We start from the raw sequence: 16,163 nt of genomic DNA, 5'->3' as shown, positions 1-16,163 counted from the left end.
AACAGCTCCAGTAAAAAATACTGACCAAAGGCTTCATCCCCTCTTATGGCTCAGATACACTCAAATGGGACAGATGTGGTAAGCAGAGGAGAGCAATTAACTGGTGAATTGGGAAAACACTTCTACAGACAGGACTGAGGGACATTTTACATGCAAGAGAGACAGTGCACAAGTATCAAGTGAACCCAGTGGGCTTTATGTCTTAGACTTGTAGGCTTCTAGGTGTCTGTAGGGACACACCTGCAGCAAACACAACAAGAGTTTCCACTGGCAAAACTGGGTGATGAAGGGCTGCAGGTACTTGAGGATCAGCAGGAAGCTGAGTAGCTGCTTGTACTTGGGCAAGTAAAAGAGCAGTTAGGCACTGATATCACTCTGATATAAACCTGTTGGTCCAGTTTTTAGACTTGAAACAGGAAAAAAGTGCAGTCATCCTCTAAATCCCAGTGTCAACTGGACATACTCTCTTTGCTTCAACTGACTTCAGGTCAGGGGCTCAGAATCCCATAGCATACCATCACGGATTTCTCTTTTCTTTTCTACGACCCTTCTCAGAATATCCTTTTATTTTATTGACAAATTATTGTACAATCAGCTAGACAACTACTATAGGAGAAATGAGAACTAGGGAGGAGAAAGCAAATCTGGAGTCTGAAGATCTATCTGTAAAGGTCATTAAGATTTGCAGCCCAATCTAGAAGAGGATTTGAAGGATATGTTTACTTTTGAACTCTGAACATTAAGCTCCAGTTCTGGTGCACACAACCAAGAACAGAACACCAAACACAAGTGTTTTAAGGGCATGGTCTAAAGACAAAAATGCTGCAATTGAATGAAGGGAAAAGTGAAACTTTTCATCTCTGCTAGTTAAGTAAAAGGTAAGTTATGTGTTCTGACATAACCTTGACTAACATCCAAACGCAACACAAAAGGGCTGACTCTGTCTCTCCTCTCCTTCCTCTTGCTCCTAGACAAGAAATTCCTTTCTTCTTTCCTCTTTGTGCCAGCTCTGACACTTAATGAAGCCTTTTCTGAGCCATCCCAGCTTGATAACCAGCAAAAAATGTAAGGGAAAAAAAGTGACCAATTTCCTTTTTTCTTTTTGCTGGGTTTATGCATTAAATTAGCACAACAAACGATTCAAACAATGGCAGAATTCATGAAAAAGGAGAAAATGCGAATGTATGGATAGATAAAGTGAACAGAACAAGATGAATTTTATTTCCCTTTTAGACAGAGGTAAACTGTGAGGTTTGTTCAACCATAACAGGTGATTGAAGAAAGAAACAGAAAATGGAAGTGGAGACTAAGAAATAGAGTTACAGCATTTTCAGGTCAAAAGTGGAAAGAGTAAAAGAGAAAGTACTCAAACATGAGCTGCTGCCACCTGTAAAGGGTTTCATTAGCAATGCACAAGACCACAAGGATGTCTCTCTGATTCAGGTGCCTCCTGGCCCTCAGAGCACAGGGATTCATGTAGCTAGAAGTGGAAGATTGAATTTCTGACAAAGCTGCAGTACATAAGAGCAGCTTGAAGACCTCTTCCACCTGAGGAACAACCTAGGAGGCACTCTATTATAGGTCCCTTCAGTGTTCCCCTTGTCTGAAACTTTCATTAAAGGAATGCTCTCTGCCAGGCTGTTATGAGACTTTTAATTACACTTCAATTCGGTTTCCATTACCTACAACTAACACAGAATCAGGTCCTCAAGGTTTGCAAAGTTCTTTGAAAGTCTTGAAAGAAAAAAAGAAACTACAGAAGTGTGAAATTGCACTATTGTTCCTGAACAATGCATCTGCTCCTCTGGCATCTTTCCCAACTGATGTCATAATCACTTTTGTGACATCACAGATGCTGTGGAACTTTATTAAGTCCTATATAAAAGGGTTTGATACTTTGTGCAGGTAACAAGCAGCACATATATTTGAACAATTAATGTATATCAAAATGTATAACAATTATTTTATCCTATATTAGCAAAAAAAAAAAATAGAGGAAATTACTAATGATGTGTGAGCAGATTTTTTTTTTTCAATAAATAGTCACAGCTGTCACTGTGAGGCAACAGCAAAGACTTTAATCTGTACAAAATACTTTTATCTGTCACTACTCCTTGGCCTGATTTTGTATGCATGTGTATGTTACTGTGGACCTCTATGCATTTCTCACTGTAACTGAAGCAAAGTATGACAGGGAAAGTAGATGTGGACAAAAGACATGAAACTCCACCCTCCTGGCAGAAATTACAGAATAATCAAATTATTAAACACAACCTTACACCACCATGCCAATGTTAGGCACACACCAGTAAAGTCACTGGAAACCATCAGACCACTAGAAATAACAGACACTGAACACCAAACTGCACCATGGTTTGCTTATCAGATGCATACAGTTAATTTAAACTATATCACTGAGAAAGCAGGCTTCTGTAAACACACACACAAATTCAGTGAGAAGTCCTATGTGTTAAATACCAACTTGTGCAGGGTTTATGAGAGTACACATCCTAAATTTTTACCTTTGCATCCACAAAATAACTACAAATATTATGCCTGAAGTAATTACAAACCATCTCAAAAGCTAAAAAATATTTCTGCTGTATTTATGCACATTGAAAATCAATCTTAGCATAGATGTTTTATAAATCTACTACAGATTTTCTACCATTTACTGTGTGACTTTCAGCAGTATATCACAAATTATAGGATAACAAATTTATGTTCCAAATCTCCAAAGACTTCTCCAGAAATGTAACAGAACAGTTCCTAGAACTTCAATTTGTGTTTACAGATGAATCAGAGCAAGTGGTTTAATTTTGTCAAAATAAAGGACAGTGCAGTCTGTATTTAATCCAATTCTAACACATAGATTATAAAAATAACCAAATAAAAACTTATGTTTATCCATATTACTATTTTAAAAGTGTATGCTGAGCCATGGCTGAGCAAATAGCAGAACTGCCTTTGACAAAAATAGAAATTCCATTTTTTCTTACCTTCCAGTGATGATAGTTGCTGTTCAGCTTCCAAATACAACTGAGAAAAGATTGGTCTGGGAACTAAGTTGTTTGAGCGCAGAGAAGCCTCAATAGAATTATGCAACACTTCTTCAAACCGTGTTGTCTTGAGCTGACCAGCATAAGAATTTCCCATCTTTTCAAAAAAAAAAAAAGAGAGAGAGAGAGAAAGATTATTACAATTTAAGCACTCAGAACTCAATCACTGCATGCTGATGCCAGGCTCAACGTTTCTCATGGTAAAGAGAAATGCTTCACTGTCCACAAAGAAAGGCAAAGAACATTGTCTGCAGTGGTCACTGAGCACATCCTGCTGGTAAATTACAGGAAGTTATCTAAAAGTAACAGCTTTCTGTAATTCAGCAGAAAGGCAGCAAGCTTTGGCACCTTCTTGAAAAAGCGACTAGAAAATCTGATTCAAGTAATTCCTGATGTGTATAGCAATTGAGGAGACGCATTTTCAATAGTCATCAATCTATTGTTAAATAACCTTCCAGTTTTAAGCTATTTGAACAGAATAAATGATCTGGGCAATTGCACAGTTTTGTGTACTTGGCTTTGCATGGTCCATCATGGCTGAACACTGGCTAAAGCAGTTCTATACATCTTTTAGAGGTGCTGTCTCATAAATAATATAGCATGGCTGAAAACCAGAGATGGTGAAATAGAACTTTTACTTTTCACCCTAAACACTATTTTTCCTTGTAAAACACAGCTCTTTTTTTGTTAGAATGAAACACTATCCATCCACATGTATTGATATTGCATTCACTTATTTACTAGGACTTTACTTTCAGTGAAACCATGTAATTTATTCATTCTGTCATTGAGCAGGCAGTCTATTCCAGCTGAATATTCCATGGACTTAACTGACGCCTACTTTCCACAGGGACACAATGAACTGGTGTAACCAAAAGCCATGTCAGCTTTCTTTCCCTATTACAAAGTATCTCTTGCCCTGGGCCCCACATCCTTTCCCCTCCTCAAGTAACTGTGAATAGAAAGCATGAAACGCTTCCTGTTCGTGGCAGTAATTCCTAAACACGGAACAGCCCCTCCTCGCACTGGCTGCTGCTTGGGAAATTAGCCTGTTGGAAGCATCCTGCAGGAAAACCACTGTGAAGCCACATACTGCTTGTGATGGGAAAAGGGGGTTTGAAAGGAACAACATACAAACTTGTTGATTTGGATATCTTTTTATGACTTGGTAAAGCATATTTTACATATATAATCATATTTTAGTGTACTTGTTTCTATCATGTTAATACTGCATAGAGTATAGCTAGTACTACATTGCTATAATAGATGCACACAAAATTAATAGAACCATAATGAGAACTATAAAACAATGGAAGCAGTATCAAAGAAAATTATCTGGACTAAAAGAAGACACTACTGACAAAATATTCATGCATATACACAAAATCAAACAGAGAAGTCGCACTGAATAGTACTGATGTATCCATGTGGTAAAGGGTAAATGGGAAGCTGCAAAGCCAATATATTACAGATGTTCACTGCTAATACAGAAATCAGACTAAATTTTCTCTTCCAACACAAAAAGCAGATTACAGCTCCCATCCCACACTGACAGGAACCCTCTGGCTCCTCCTTTTGAGTACTGCTTCCCCCCCCACACACCAAAGCAGCTGAAGACAATGAGGAAAGCCTGACATCAATAATGTCCTTAACAAGCTTTATCAATCATACATGCAGGAAATCCCAGGCCAGCTCTGAAATGAATTATATTCAATGCTGAATGCTTGCTTGGGATTTATGGAGCCCATGAGTGGTCAGAAGAAAAGCCCTGTATTTAATCCTGAACCAGCATCTTATCAATGTGATGTTACAGATGAGGAATCAGGGAAGGCATCAGTTAAGACATTATTATTTGTGAAAGATGTGGGGTTTGGAATCCTTTGCAACACAAGAATGTTTGTTTGTCTGTTAGGCAGACAATTTAATTTTGTGAATGCATTGTAAAAAGAAACAAAAATATCCTTTCTGGACTTGTAAGCTCTCAGGTACTTGTGTGATCTTACAATCAATGTAAACACAATCATAAACCCAGGAACCTATTTTGGAAGATAAATATTTTTTAGCCATTTTTCCTCATCAAATGCACACCATTGGAAACAGAAAATGGGCATTACACGAGCTTCTTTGCAAGCACCAGTCTCTACTGTTCAGAGTCCCACTAACTTTCAGTTGCAAGAGAAATTACTTCTCTAAAGCAAGCAAGGGAGAAACCATTTCCCACTAACTATACGACAGTCATCATCCTCTTTTTTCTTTAGAGCTGCTTAGACTGTGGTATCTGAATTGCCAATCGCTGACTCCATGGTATCAGGAAGTAAAAACTGAGTCCTATGTCCCTGCTTCAATGAATTCAGCACTCCTAGCCCTGATTTATGTTTCTCTTGGATACTACTGAGTGCCACAGGCGAAACTTTCAAATGCTTGTGAAAGTCCAAGCCATGCACATAGACAGTGACCAGATCTGCTAAAAAAAAAAAAAAAAAAAAAAACCACACACAGACACAGAAGGATGGCCCTCGACCCCATCTACTGATAAATCCAAGCACACCTCTCTATCACATGGACAGTTTCCATGGAGAGCATGCGGAGGAAAATACTTGCCAATATAAAGAGGGGGAAAAGGCAAAGAGCTGGACCTGGAAGAGCCTCATAACAGCCTGACAGAAAGACAAAAAAACCACTCTGAGCAACTTGGGAGCCTAAGAAAAAATTCCAGGTACAAATGAAGCAGATCAGGCAATGCCTTAAAAACCCACAAAGAGAGATGCTAAGTCCAAGCATCTAAAATGTGAGTAAAAGTTTGTTAGTCACTGAAAGGAGCATCTCAAATTCCAAATAAGGCACTGCCAGCATTTCAGTGGTAAACAGGGACTATGTGATTAAGAAAAATAGGGACCTTCCTAAGGGTTAATGTCTGTCACGTACACAGTCAACTTCAAGTTCAACTGCAGTTGAACTATCAGGGTTTAAGAAAATCTGCTATGAGCCTGTGAAGTAATCCAGGGCTTTTAACAACTCCCACTGGAATAGAGTAATAAATACAGCCTGCCCTCAGCAGAAACGGAGGAAACTTACGAGTATATGTGGGCTGTGTTATGTTGACTTTAAATAATAATCAAGGTAATTAAGTGGGAAATTAGAAAGACCTGGTTGATTATTAAGAAATTCAGCCTTAGATACAACTTACAAATTATTACAGGTGGGAATGTTTCATAATAAGTTGCAAGTTTTTTGCATCACACAATATAACTGACACTGCTACTTTACTACATTAATCCTTTCACTGAACATGTGAATATGTTTTCTGAGTTTGAGGAGCCAGCTTTTATTCCTTTGAAACAGTTTAACAGAGTACTTTCTACTGTATCATTTCTAAGAGCAGAATAGCAAGATGCTCTCCAATAGAATTTGGTATCACTATGACAAAAGGTAGTTTTTTGCTTTCATAGAAATAAAGGATTTGTTTGCATGGACAATGGATTTAGGTATTTAAAAAGCTATCCATTTTTTTTTCTGTGAGGAGGTAGAAAGTATTATTTACTTGAAGTTAACAATTTGTTAACAGAATAGCACCAGAAACATGTGATCCTTTTGCCCTTTGAATATAAGTCATCCAGTAACACCCAAAATCCATGAATATTTGTAAAGTTCAGTAAAGTCTCTAGTGTTTCTTTAAAAACTGTATTAAAAACACCAGACTAAGAAGAAAGAAATCATAGGATAGGGACTTTTAAATATATATGGTATGTATTTGAATAGAACTATAAGAAGAAAAATAAATTTGGAGACAGCATGAAACTGATTCTCTTTAATGGTAGTGACACATCCTGCAAAATCCTCCTCGTGGATTCAGTCCTACCTTGAAACATCACAATTTACTCTTTTATTTCCATGAAGCTATCTACAATTACAGTGTTTTCTGTAGCTTTGGATTTGGAAAAACAAATTATTTTTTATTTCCTATATTACTGTCTGTCACGTGCAGAAGTGATGCATGTTACATAAAGCACATACACAGGTTACATAAAATCTATTCCCACAGGTTATATAAAATTCTTGATTCAGGAGAACTAAAAGACACTTTGATATTCACCCCCACGAGATGCAATATAGAATTATAGATTATGTCTCTACTACTAGCCTCAAAATAAGGTTACTCCATCCAAAGTGTGCTTTGGGAACAGTCACTGGTCCATCGTGACTCCTGAAGTGTGCCTAGGAACCACTGAAGAGAGGGAGTGCAAGCACGAGAGCTATGCCAACACATTACAACAGAAAATTGATTTCTGGAACACAGAAATCTTTCATTCAATTGTTTCATTCCGTAATACAGCTGTAGCCCACGTGGGCAATGACAAATTAAAAATTATTCTTCCAGAAATAAACCTAGTTGTTCATGTACCACAAAATTATCACCTGTAGTAATTTACAAAGCTTTTTCTCTGTCAACACAAAGCTACCTAAAAGCATTGTAAAGAGGTGGATTATTGCCAGTTTCTGAGAAAAATACTAGTTTCTGGAAGTCAAATCTGTTTCTCACTATTTTGCCAGACTGACTTGGCAGTAAGAGAGAGGAAAAAAGAGCTCAGAAGACTGATGTTTATTATATAATACTGGAGTGTGGGAAACATCACCTCACTTAAGATTACTTCCAGACCAACATTTTACCAAAATTATTTTCACTATAATCTTCAAGAAAGGTTTGATTTTCTTCTGTTTGTCTTACCCAGAAAGAGAAATTTTCAAGCTTCAAAAGATGCTGAGAAATGAAATTAGAATTCCCTGCTGAGCCCAACTCTACCAATATCAACAAGAATAGAATCAGTATTCACTTATGGATCTGTTGATTGAAATCCACTTCTTCAGGGAAGCAATTTATTCCTCGCCAGTAAAGCGATGAATGAGAAGTCTCTAGCCATTCTGAGTTTCATAAATGACTACAGTTTGGCAATTCAGTAGACCCCTTTTGGCCCATTACATTTTAAATGCAACATAAAACCTTTAAATAAAACCACATTTACCTTTGCGAGAAATTCTAGCTCTTTCTCTGTTGCCAGATCTTAGAAGTTCTATATGTCTTGTCGACTTATATGAGAAATGTTATCTAAAGACCAGTCCAGATTAAACTTAATGGTTTCCAAAAATTTGGATAGTAGCTCTTGATGAAACACAGAGACTCTGATTAACGTTGATGACAGGTCACAGAGAACTTAATTCTACCACCTTTACGCAGCCAAGAACAATTCTGCTGCAGTTTCCATAAAATGAATACACTGTAACAAGACTACTCAGATCTCTCTACCACTTCTTTTTATCTTCTGTTTGCTTTTAATTTTTATCTGAGACTTCCTTTTGATTTTGAAAATCAGACTGACTATAGACAAAGATTTTCTCCTGCACCAACAGGGACATGATTTCCTCCCCTGACTCATGTTTCCAAGCAACAGGATGTTGGAACAAGAGCATAGATTGAAAGGTGTCAAGCTTTTCCTTTTATTTTTAATCTTTGCTTTTTTTTTCCACCTTTTTTTTAAAATATTAATCATTTAAATCAGTTCTCTCACTGAAGAAGAATAATTGGGAAATGTCTTTATTCTCAGGAGATTGCTGCAGAGATTAATATAGACACTTTTGCAATGAAATTCAATACAGGAATATTCCCCCACCTACTGAAAAATCAACTCCATTTCCTAACTGATAAATATAAAAACGGATGAAAACAAACTTGGACAAATCAATGCTTAACCACCTCAATAAAAACAATATTAAAAAGATCTTCTTTTTTCTTCAGGCAGGAAATAAACCAAATTTTTTGATGGATCATTCTTACTATGGATTTATTTCACATCCATTTTGGCCATAGTAAAGACAACTTCATCTAAAAAAAAGTGTTTCTTTAGTTTTTGCTGAATTTTTTCAACTGCAAAACCAATAAGCATTACTTCTGAGTGTTAATTTTTGCAATTAAAATACTACAATTCATGCAGGGAATAGTAGCAAAACCAGAAAATTAATATTTTCTATAGAAAAAGGAAAAATACCTTCCTGATATGTCTGAGAAAACCCAAACAAACAAACAAACACAACAAAAAGTTCTCATAAAAATTCAACTTTACATTGAACCAAAGAAAATAAAGCCAGAGCAATATAAGTTGTTATAAACTCATTAAAATATGTAGCTATGCTGGGGGACCTGGACTAAGGCACGTTGGCAATTTAGTGACAAGGAATCTAAGCTGTGACAGCCTACACTGTAGTTTTGTGGGGAAACAGAAAACTCCAATTGCAGTCAGATTCCTTTTAGTTAATTAAGGATGAAAGACTGTTTTGGTTTTAAGACAGAGTTTGGTCCTCCTTTATTGCTGCAGAAAACGTACACTTCCTTCACCCTAGTAATTTTTATGCCTACTATCAAACCAGCCCTGAATTTTTCTGAGGCATTTAAAGTGCTGTTTTGTACTAAAATGAAACTATATTTTAACTTATTTTAAGTAGAAGAAAAAATGCCAAAGTTCAAATTGCTCGTAACAGAAAATCCTTTGTTAAAAGCCATATATTGAATTACTATTCAAGTTTTAAAAAATCATAATCATATGCACTATTGGGACTGATGCCTGATAAAAATCTATGGCTGCAAAAAGAATTCAGAAGAAATCTTTACTTAGACTTTTTAAAAGCGACTTAGGATCTATTATTAATCTATTTTAATTTTCACTGGAAATCTATTATAGACATAATGATGACACTGGTTTTCAATTATTTGCTTCTTGTTTTAGCGTGACCTTTTTTTCAAAGACTTGTCATTCCTTTATATCATGGCAACTGGGCCAAGAAGCTACTTGATAAAAAAAAATGTGAGCTGTGGGTGATAACCCAGTGTTGCATTAATAGTGCAGACTGAGCCTAATATATGATATGGCAATAAACACATTTAGGCAATGGCACTTCATCCTGTAAATGCTTTCACATTCTTCTCTGCAAGAAACAATTTGATATTTGATGCAGATTTCTTTGATTTTCCTACAGGATCTCTTAAACTTTGCAGGTGTTACTACAGAGAAAATCCCTGATCAGCAGCTTCCAGCACAGTGCAGCTGATGTGCTTTGCTATTTCTGCAGCAGAGAACCCTGATCCTGTGGCTGCTCAGGCAGTACTGCCTTGGCTCCCATTTGGCTTTTGTGCATTGCTTTGATCAGCTCCTGGCTTTGGATGAAAGCAATTCTTTCAGAGGCCACCTTCAAACTCTCTTAGAAAGAAAAGAATTACATACATAAAACCAATTGAGCTTGTTAAGCAATAGGAAGAAGCCAAGTAGAGGTAGGAGAAAGGGAGGGAAGGAGATGCCACAAATGAGGGCTAGGAAGCAATTATCAAAGTCTTGACTGGAAAATTAGTAAAAAATATCTCCAAGTTGTACAAGCCTGGGGCATTCCTGTAAGTGCAAAGGCTCTCTCACTATTTCCTAAGGAGACACAACTCTCTTTCCAAGAACTGTCTCAGACATCTCCTCCGTACCTTTGATAGCAGCCACTTGAGATTTCAGAGTAAAGCAGTAGGGAGCAGACTGGCAAGTCAGGAGAGAGATTACCTTGAAACACATGTTTTCCAAAGAAAATTCTAAGAAACCAGAACTTGGGGCATACTACTCTTTCTTCTGGTTACTGGTGCTATAGAGTGTTTCCAAGAAACTTTTCCCAATCTAAAAGAAGCATACAAAGAATAATGCTATACTGACTGTACAGGTTAGCTTTTTGAGCCATCCTCAAAACCTGACTTTCATTTTTCCTTACACCAAGCCTCCAGACTCATTCCTACCCCTACCCCCGCAGGCTCACCCCTGGAAGCAGTGCAGCAGAGGTCTGTGGGTCAGCCACATGCACACAGAGATACCACAATGTACAGCTTAAACACACCTTGGAGCTGTCTGTCAGGTCAGCAGAGGCAGAGCTGGTGCCTGTGGCAGCTCTCCAAGGACACACAGAGCGCACAGGTTCAGAGGCTTCACCTCATCCACAGCAAATGCCCTTGATGCTTGAAAGACAGTTTCACTGATTTCTACCAGCAGTGCACACCCTACTGTATCTGGGTCGTATTTTCCATCTAATGAACAAAGAGTGGACACAAATACAATAGGAGCAGTCTAAAATGTGCCTCACCATCTGTGGATGGCAAATACATCTGTAGATGAGTGTATCACATTACAAAATAGATTTGAAACTCAGGGTTTACACTCAATCAGGACATCGATTGCTCAAGTATTATATGTTGAAAATACATTAAATAATAGATATTCAAACAACATGCAAACAAAAATATGCAACCCAAAACACTAATCAAATATCTTCAGTTAAAAGTATCAGTGGAATCCTCAAATTTAATTAATTTAAGGAACTGAACTTAGCAGTTTTAGATCTGAGTTGTCTACTTTGAGAGTTTAAAAATTCAAGTTGTCTGAACTTTTAGTATTTCAAAGTTTTCCTAAGAGGAAATCACTTGAACCAAGGACAGCAAACAAGAGACAGAAAATGCAGACAAATTAACATATTTAAAACATTAATATTAGCTGTAAAATGTCTCACAAATATTATATTTGAACCAAAACCAATATAAGAAGGTGTATGTTATAATACATTAATATTTTTATTATACAGAATTTTTCAGCATGGAAATATGCAATTAAAAATATACTGTACCCTACTGAAAGCATGTGCTCCTCAGGGACTTCCAGTAAAGGACTCCTGAAGTTTCATATCCTGATTGCAGTGCTGAATACCTTACACCTGTGGTAACTGCCAGTCATTATGTTTTTGTGGAGTTCTCTTTTTCGTTTCATTTAGAAGAGTCTGCTGCTTGGCAAATTGGTGAGCACACTTAAGGCTCCTGAGTCAGCACTGTGCTCAACTGAACAACTCAGTCGGGTCACCATGACACGAACACACTCCTGTCACAGCAGAGCACAAGAAGGTTTCAAAGCTATCTATTCCGCAACTATGGCAAAAAATAAGTAATGAGACCACAATATACCCTGGCAGGCTGTTCTCTAATTTATGTGCTGGCTATACTAAATGATAAATGGTCTGACTTTATGTCTTATTAATACAAAAGTGCTGTGCTGGGTCATGGTGCTCCCAGCCAGGCACACATGAATCCATCAGCCTGAAACATTACTAACATCAACAGTTTTGCCGGAGGCTTTTGGAAGGACTGAAATGGTTTGGGGTTTTTAAAGAAATTAGAGTGTTCTTTTGTCCTACATAGATATCAAAATCACTAAAGAAAGCATAAAGTGTGTAATGTAAGTATTTTGTTTTGCTAATAGAAGAAAAGATTAACAGAATGAAATCAGGTATGTAGCAATATTATCTTTGTGTTGGTACCATGCCCATATCGCCTTCACAAAAGGATAGGAAATCAAAACAATATTTGAGAGAACATGTTCAATATAACACTGGACATACAAAGAAACAGCTGTTGCATCATATTTAAACAAACACTGCATCTTTTCAAGATACGGCTAGAGTACATGAAGGGAGAATGTTTCTGGTAAAAACGTATTTATCAAACATTTCTTTAGGTAACAAATAACTTCAGAAGATTAAAGCCATAATTCTGATAACTGAATTTTCTTTTTCTCATATCTCCAAGTCATGCAAAGTTCAGATACATGCTTGATTTTAAACTCAGTTAAATATTACTGAAATGAGTAAAATCAAGCACATGTCTAGACTCTGAGTTGAATTAAGTTTCTGTGTAATCTCATATGCAGCATTATAAACTTTATATGCAGAGTGTTTGTGGTATAGCTTGTGAAACTTCATTTTGACCCTTCACTTTCAAGACATGGTTTCATGTCTGGCTCAAACTACTTTAAACTCAGGTTACTGCTGAAAAGCAGTGTCTCTCACTGAGATTGTATATTCACTCTCTGCTGTTCAGTGGCATTGATGTCAGCTGACAGAACTGTCAGCTGTTTGTTGGGTCACGTTTTGCTAGATCAGATCCCTCATCTAGCTATGCATAAAGTATACGGCCATTAATATATGCCATATTAATATATGGCCATTAATATATGGCCATTAATATGGCCTTAGTACGTAACTAAGGAGGGTAGTGAGAACAGTATCTTCTGATTCTTCTATAACATAAGAGGGAAAAAACTGAATTTTAAAGCCTACTGAAGAGTTGTTGGGAACTTTGGTGGCTTAGTTCTTTCACTGAAAACAATTTTCATATTCATTGAAAGGTTTTTTTTGTTTTTTGCTAACTGTTTTTAATGTATGCTCTCTTGATACACTCAACATGCTTTAATTTTTGATTGGCCCCTAACTGGTCAGGCAGCTGTACTGGATGATCCCTGTGGGTCTCTTTCAACTGACAGGCTCTAGTCTAGCCAATTTCATTCTTAGATTTTAGATGCACTCCATTTAAGAATGTGGAAAAGAAACTGTCCAAAAAGTAGTAAATAATGATTTAGGAGAGTAACTGGTACCTTCTTCTGTTACTACGGAAGTGAACTAGAAGCTTTATAAAAATGTTCTGCATTTAACACCAAATACAGGAGACCTCAGCCATGAATTTTCAAGTGGCTACAAAATCATTCAGCTAAGAAATGAGGAATGACTGACCGGTTTCCTATCAGCCCTGTACAACTGTGTGTCTTCAACATACTAACTTGACCAAACTGGCGCTTGAAATATTATACTGACAGCCAAAGTTTAGAGAAATCCCAAAGGAAAACAAACATTGCAAAAAATAGATATGCATGTGTGTGAGAGGTGATTTTTGAAATAGTCACTTTTAATAATTTACCAGGCCAACAAAAACAAAAGCCAGGAAATTCACCTTTTAAAGAAGTATAACTTCACTAATGCCAGCCAAATACATCTGCTTCATAACTGCAGTGCATTCACAAGAAAAATTTCCTAGGATGCACTGCCCAGGATATTTCCTAGAATGAAGCACTGCAGTGTCTGTCTCTGGTTTTGCTTTGTGGCTGGAAACACCACATCAATGTTAAAGAATATTAGCATAGGGTAGATGTTAAAGTAGAGCATGTTAACCTGATATTCAGGAATGGATAAGCAGAAAGGAAAAGAAGCCTGGCTGCTTGGGATATAAGCATGGAACAGAAGTTGCCAAGGAGGAGAAAGGGCAAGAGGGCACAAAGGGCCCTATTGTGTTTGACCAGTAGACAGAGCAGGAATTCCAGGAATGGGCAATGAGGATGGAGTTTATACATAAGAGATCTTGTATACAGAAGCAGTGAGAGTTAGTCATTATGCAGCTGCTGATACAACATCGACCAGGAAAGAGGGGCTCTGCCTGCTGAAATGAGCTGCTGAATCTGTGTGAAATGAGTCAGTAATGTAAGTGATGAATTGACAGAACAGTTGTTAGGGGAAATCTGATCATGTAATTACCCCAACAAAAGGTATGTAAAATACATGCCTCGTACCCTAGGCATTGAAGAAAAGAATCTTATTTTACATGACTGTACAAGGCATGCTTTTCACAATTTGAGAACACTGGAATAGAAGTGAAACATATAATTTGAGATTATAATCTGATGGATTTTCAAAAGTCTAAAGCAAAGGTTAAGATAAGCACAAAAATCATAAATGGCATCATAAAAACAATTTACCAGGACATACATTTATAAGGTAAGCATGAGGAAGGAGCTGGTCCCCTGTGCAATCAGAAAGAATCATTAAGATATAGATTTAGATTATAAAGTTTAATAGTTATGGGTTTTTTCCCAACAAAATGAGAGGTTATTCGTGATCAAATAACTGATTGATCCAGCAGCTTTTGCAGGTAAAAGTGGAGAGTGTTACTTGAAAAGTCCCCAAGAACTTCGTATTTGAAGCATTCTGCATGCAGATTTGCATGAAAGAACTAAAACTGGGTCCTGACAATCAGAATGACTGGTTTAATTGCAAGACAACTATTTTTCTTTTCAAAATGTTTTCTAAATGGCTGTAGGCATACCTGCCTTTTGTGTTTATACAGAAATAATACTGAAGTGTGTATAAAATCTTACATAAAATATCATCTATATAAGGTAAAAATACATATCACACTGGCATGGAGGGTATTTATGTGGAGCCCATATCTTCACATGGAGATTGTCTCCTCCATGAGAAACACACTCAGTCTTGTACTTTGAACAGGTGCAAAAGGAGAACATTAACATCACCTAGGAATACAGACTGCAAGTCAGTGCCTAACCACAGGCATTGTCTAACTTTGAGATGTTCTGGGTAATTCTGTCTGGATTCTGACTGCTGCTCTAAAGAAACAGAGTTCTGAAGCAAGTCCTCTGTCATATGTGCCAGTCCTTTATGGGCACCTCAGGTAACCCAATGAACTGGATGAACCATGAAACCAGGCACCTATATTTAGGCAACTGAATTAGATTCCAGGTATCTACTGTTTCACTAGGCAGAAATTTCCATTATAGTCAATAAAGCCAAGTGAGAGAGATCTGAGAGATGATTCAGCCGACCAGCTGCCTGTGTTTATTTAGCTCAACATGAGCTGACTCACACTCCTAGCTCCATTGACCACACTTGGCTTCACTGACCACAGGGTGCTGCAGCTGTAGCTGCACAAAGACCTCCATATTTAGGAGTCTTGGGGCTCAACTCGGTTGCTTACACAAAGGTGTTCAGCGCTCTTTGATGTGCTCTGGGGTATCTGAGGCAGTGCCACAGGTACCACTAACACCTGCAGGAGACCACGCCAGGCAGGATGCCTGAGGACATCTCACATTGCAAAAGAAGCACATGAACAAGATATAGAACCACATCTTCCATCTCAAACAAATTCCTACGCTCAGAGTCAAAAACTGGCATATCTGTACATCTACATTGTTAAGTGACTCAGCTTCCAGTTTGCTTCCAGCTCCCCATCACTGATCACACTGTGTACACAGTGGTTTGCATCCAGGCACTGTGCACTCAGCTTTAGTTCTGCAAGCAGTTAAATAAGGCCCTCCTTTCTCCAGAGACTGAAAAATTAAAATAAACAGGGTCATGCTGACCTCAAGGCAAGCAACAGACTTAATTACTGCAACAGACAATGATGAATCATACGTAAGAAAA

At 37.4% G+C, this 16,163-nt stretch overlaps 1 protein-coding gene across 8 annotated transcripts in view; it reads right to left on the bottom strand.

Annotated features, from left to right (window-relative positions):
• The window catches only part of GREB1 (growth regulating estrogen receptor binding 1), an 89,576-nt gene that overhangs the window by 49,835 nt on the left and 23,578 nt on the right, over nt 1–16,163 (bottom strand). For all 8 annotated transcript variants that reach the window (XM_033055850.2, XM_033055851.2, XM_033055846.2 and 5 more), the window contains one exon: nt 3,000–3,156. In XM_033055850.2, the coding sequence (XP_032911741.1) occupies nt 3,000–3,156 (157 nt within the window). The remainder of the gene's footprint in view (nt 1–2,999; nt 3,157–16,163) is intronic.

This window comes from Catharus ustulatus, chromosome 3 (assembly GCF_009819885.2).
Source record: "Catharus ustulatus isolate bCatUst1 chromosome 3, bCatUst1.pri.v2, whole genome shotgun sequence".
Lineage (NCBI taxonomy): Eukaryota > Metazoa > Chordata > Aves > Passeriformes > Turdidae > Catharus > Catharus ustulatus.
This window is presented reverse-complemented; position numbering and strand designations above follow the sequence as displayed.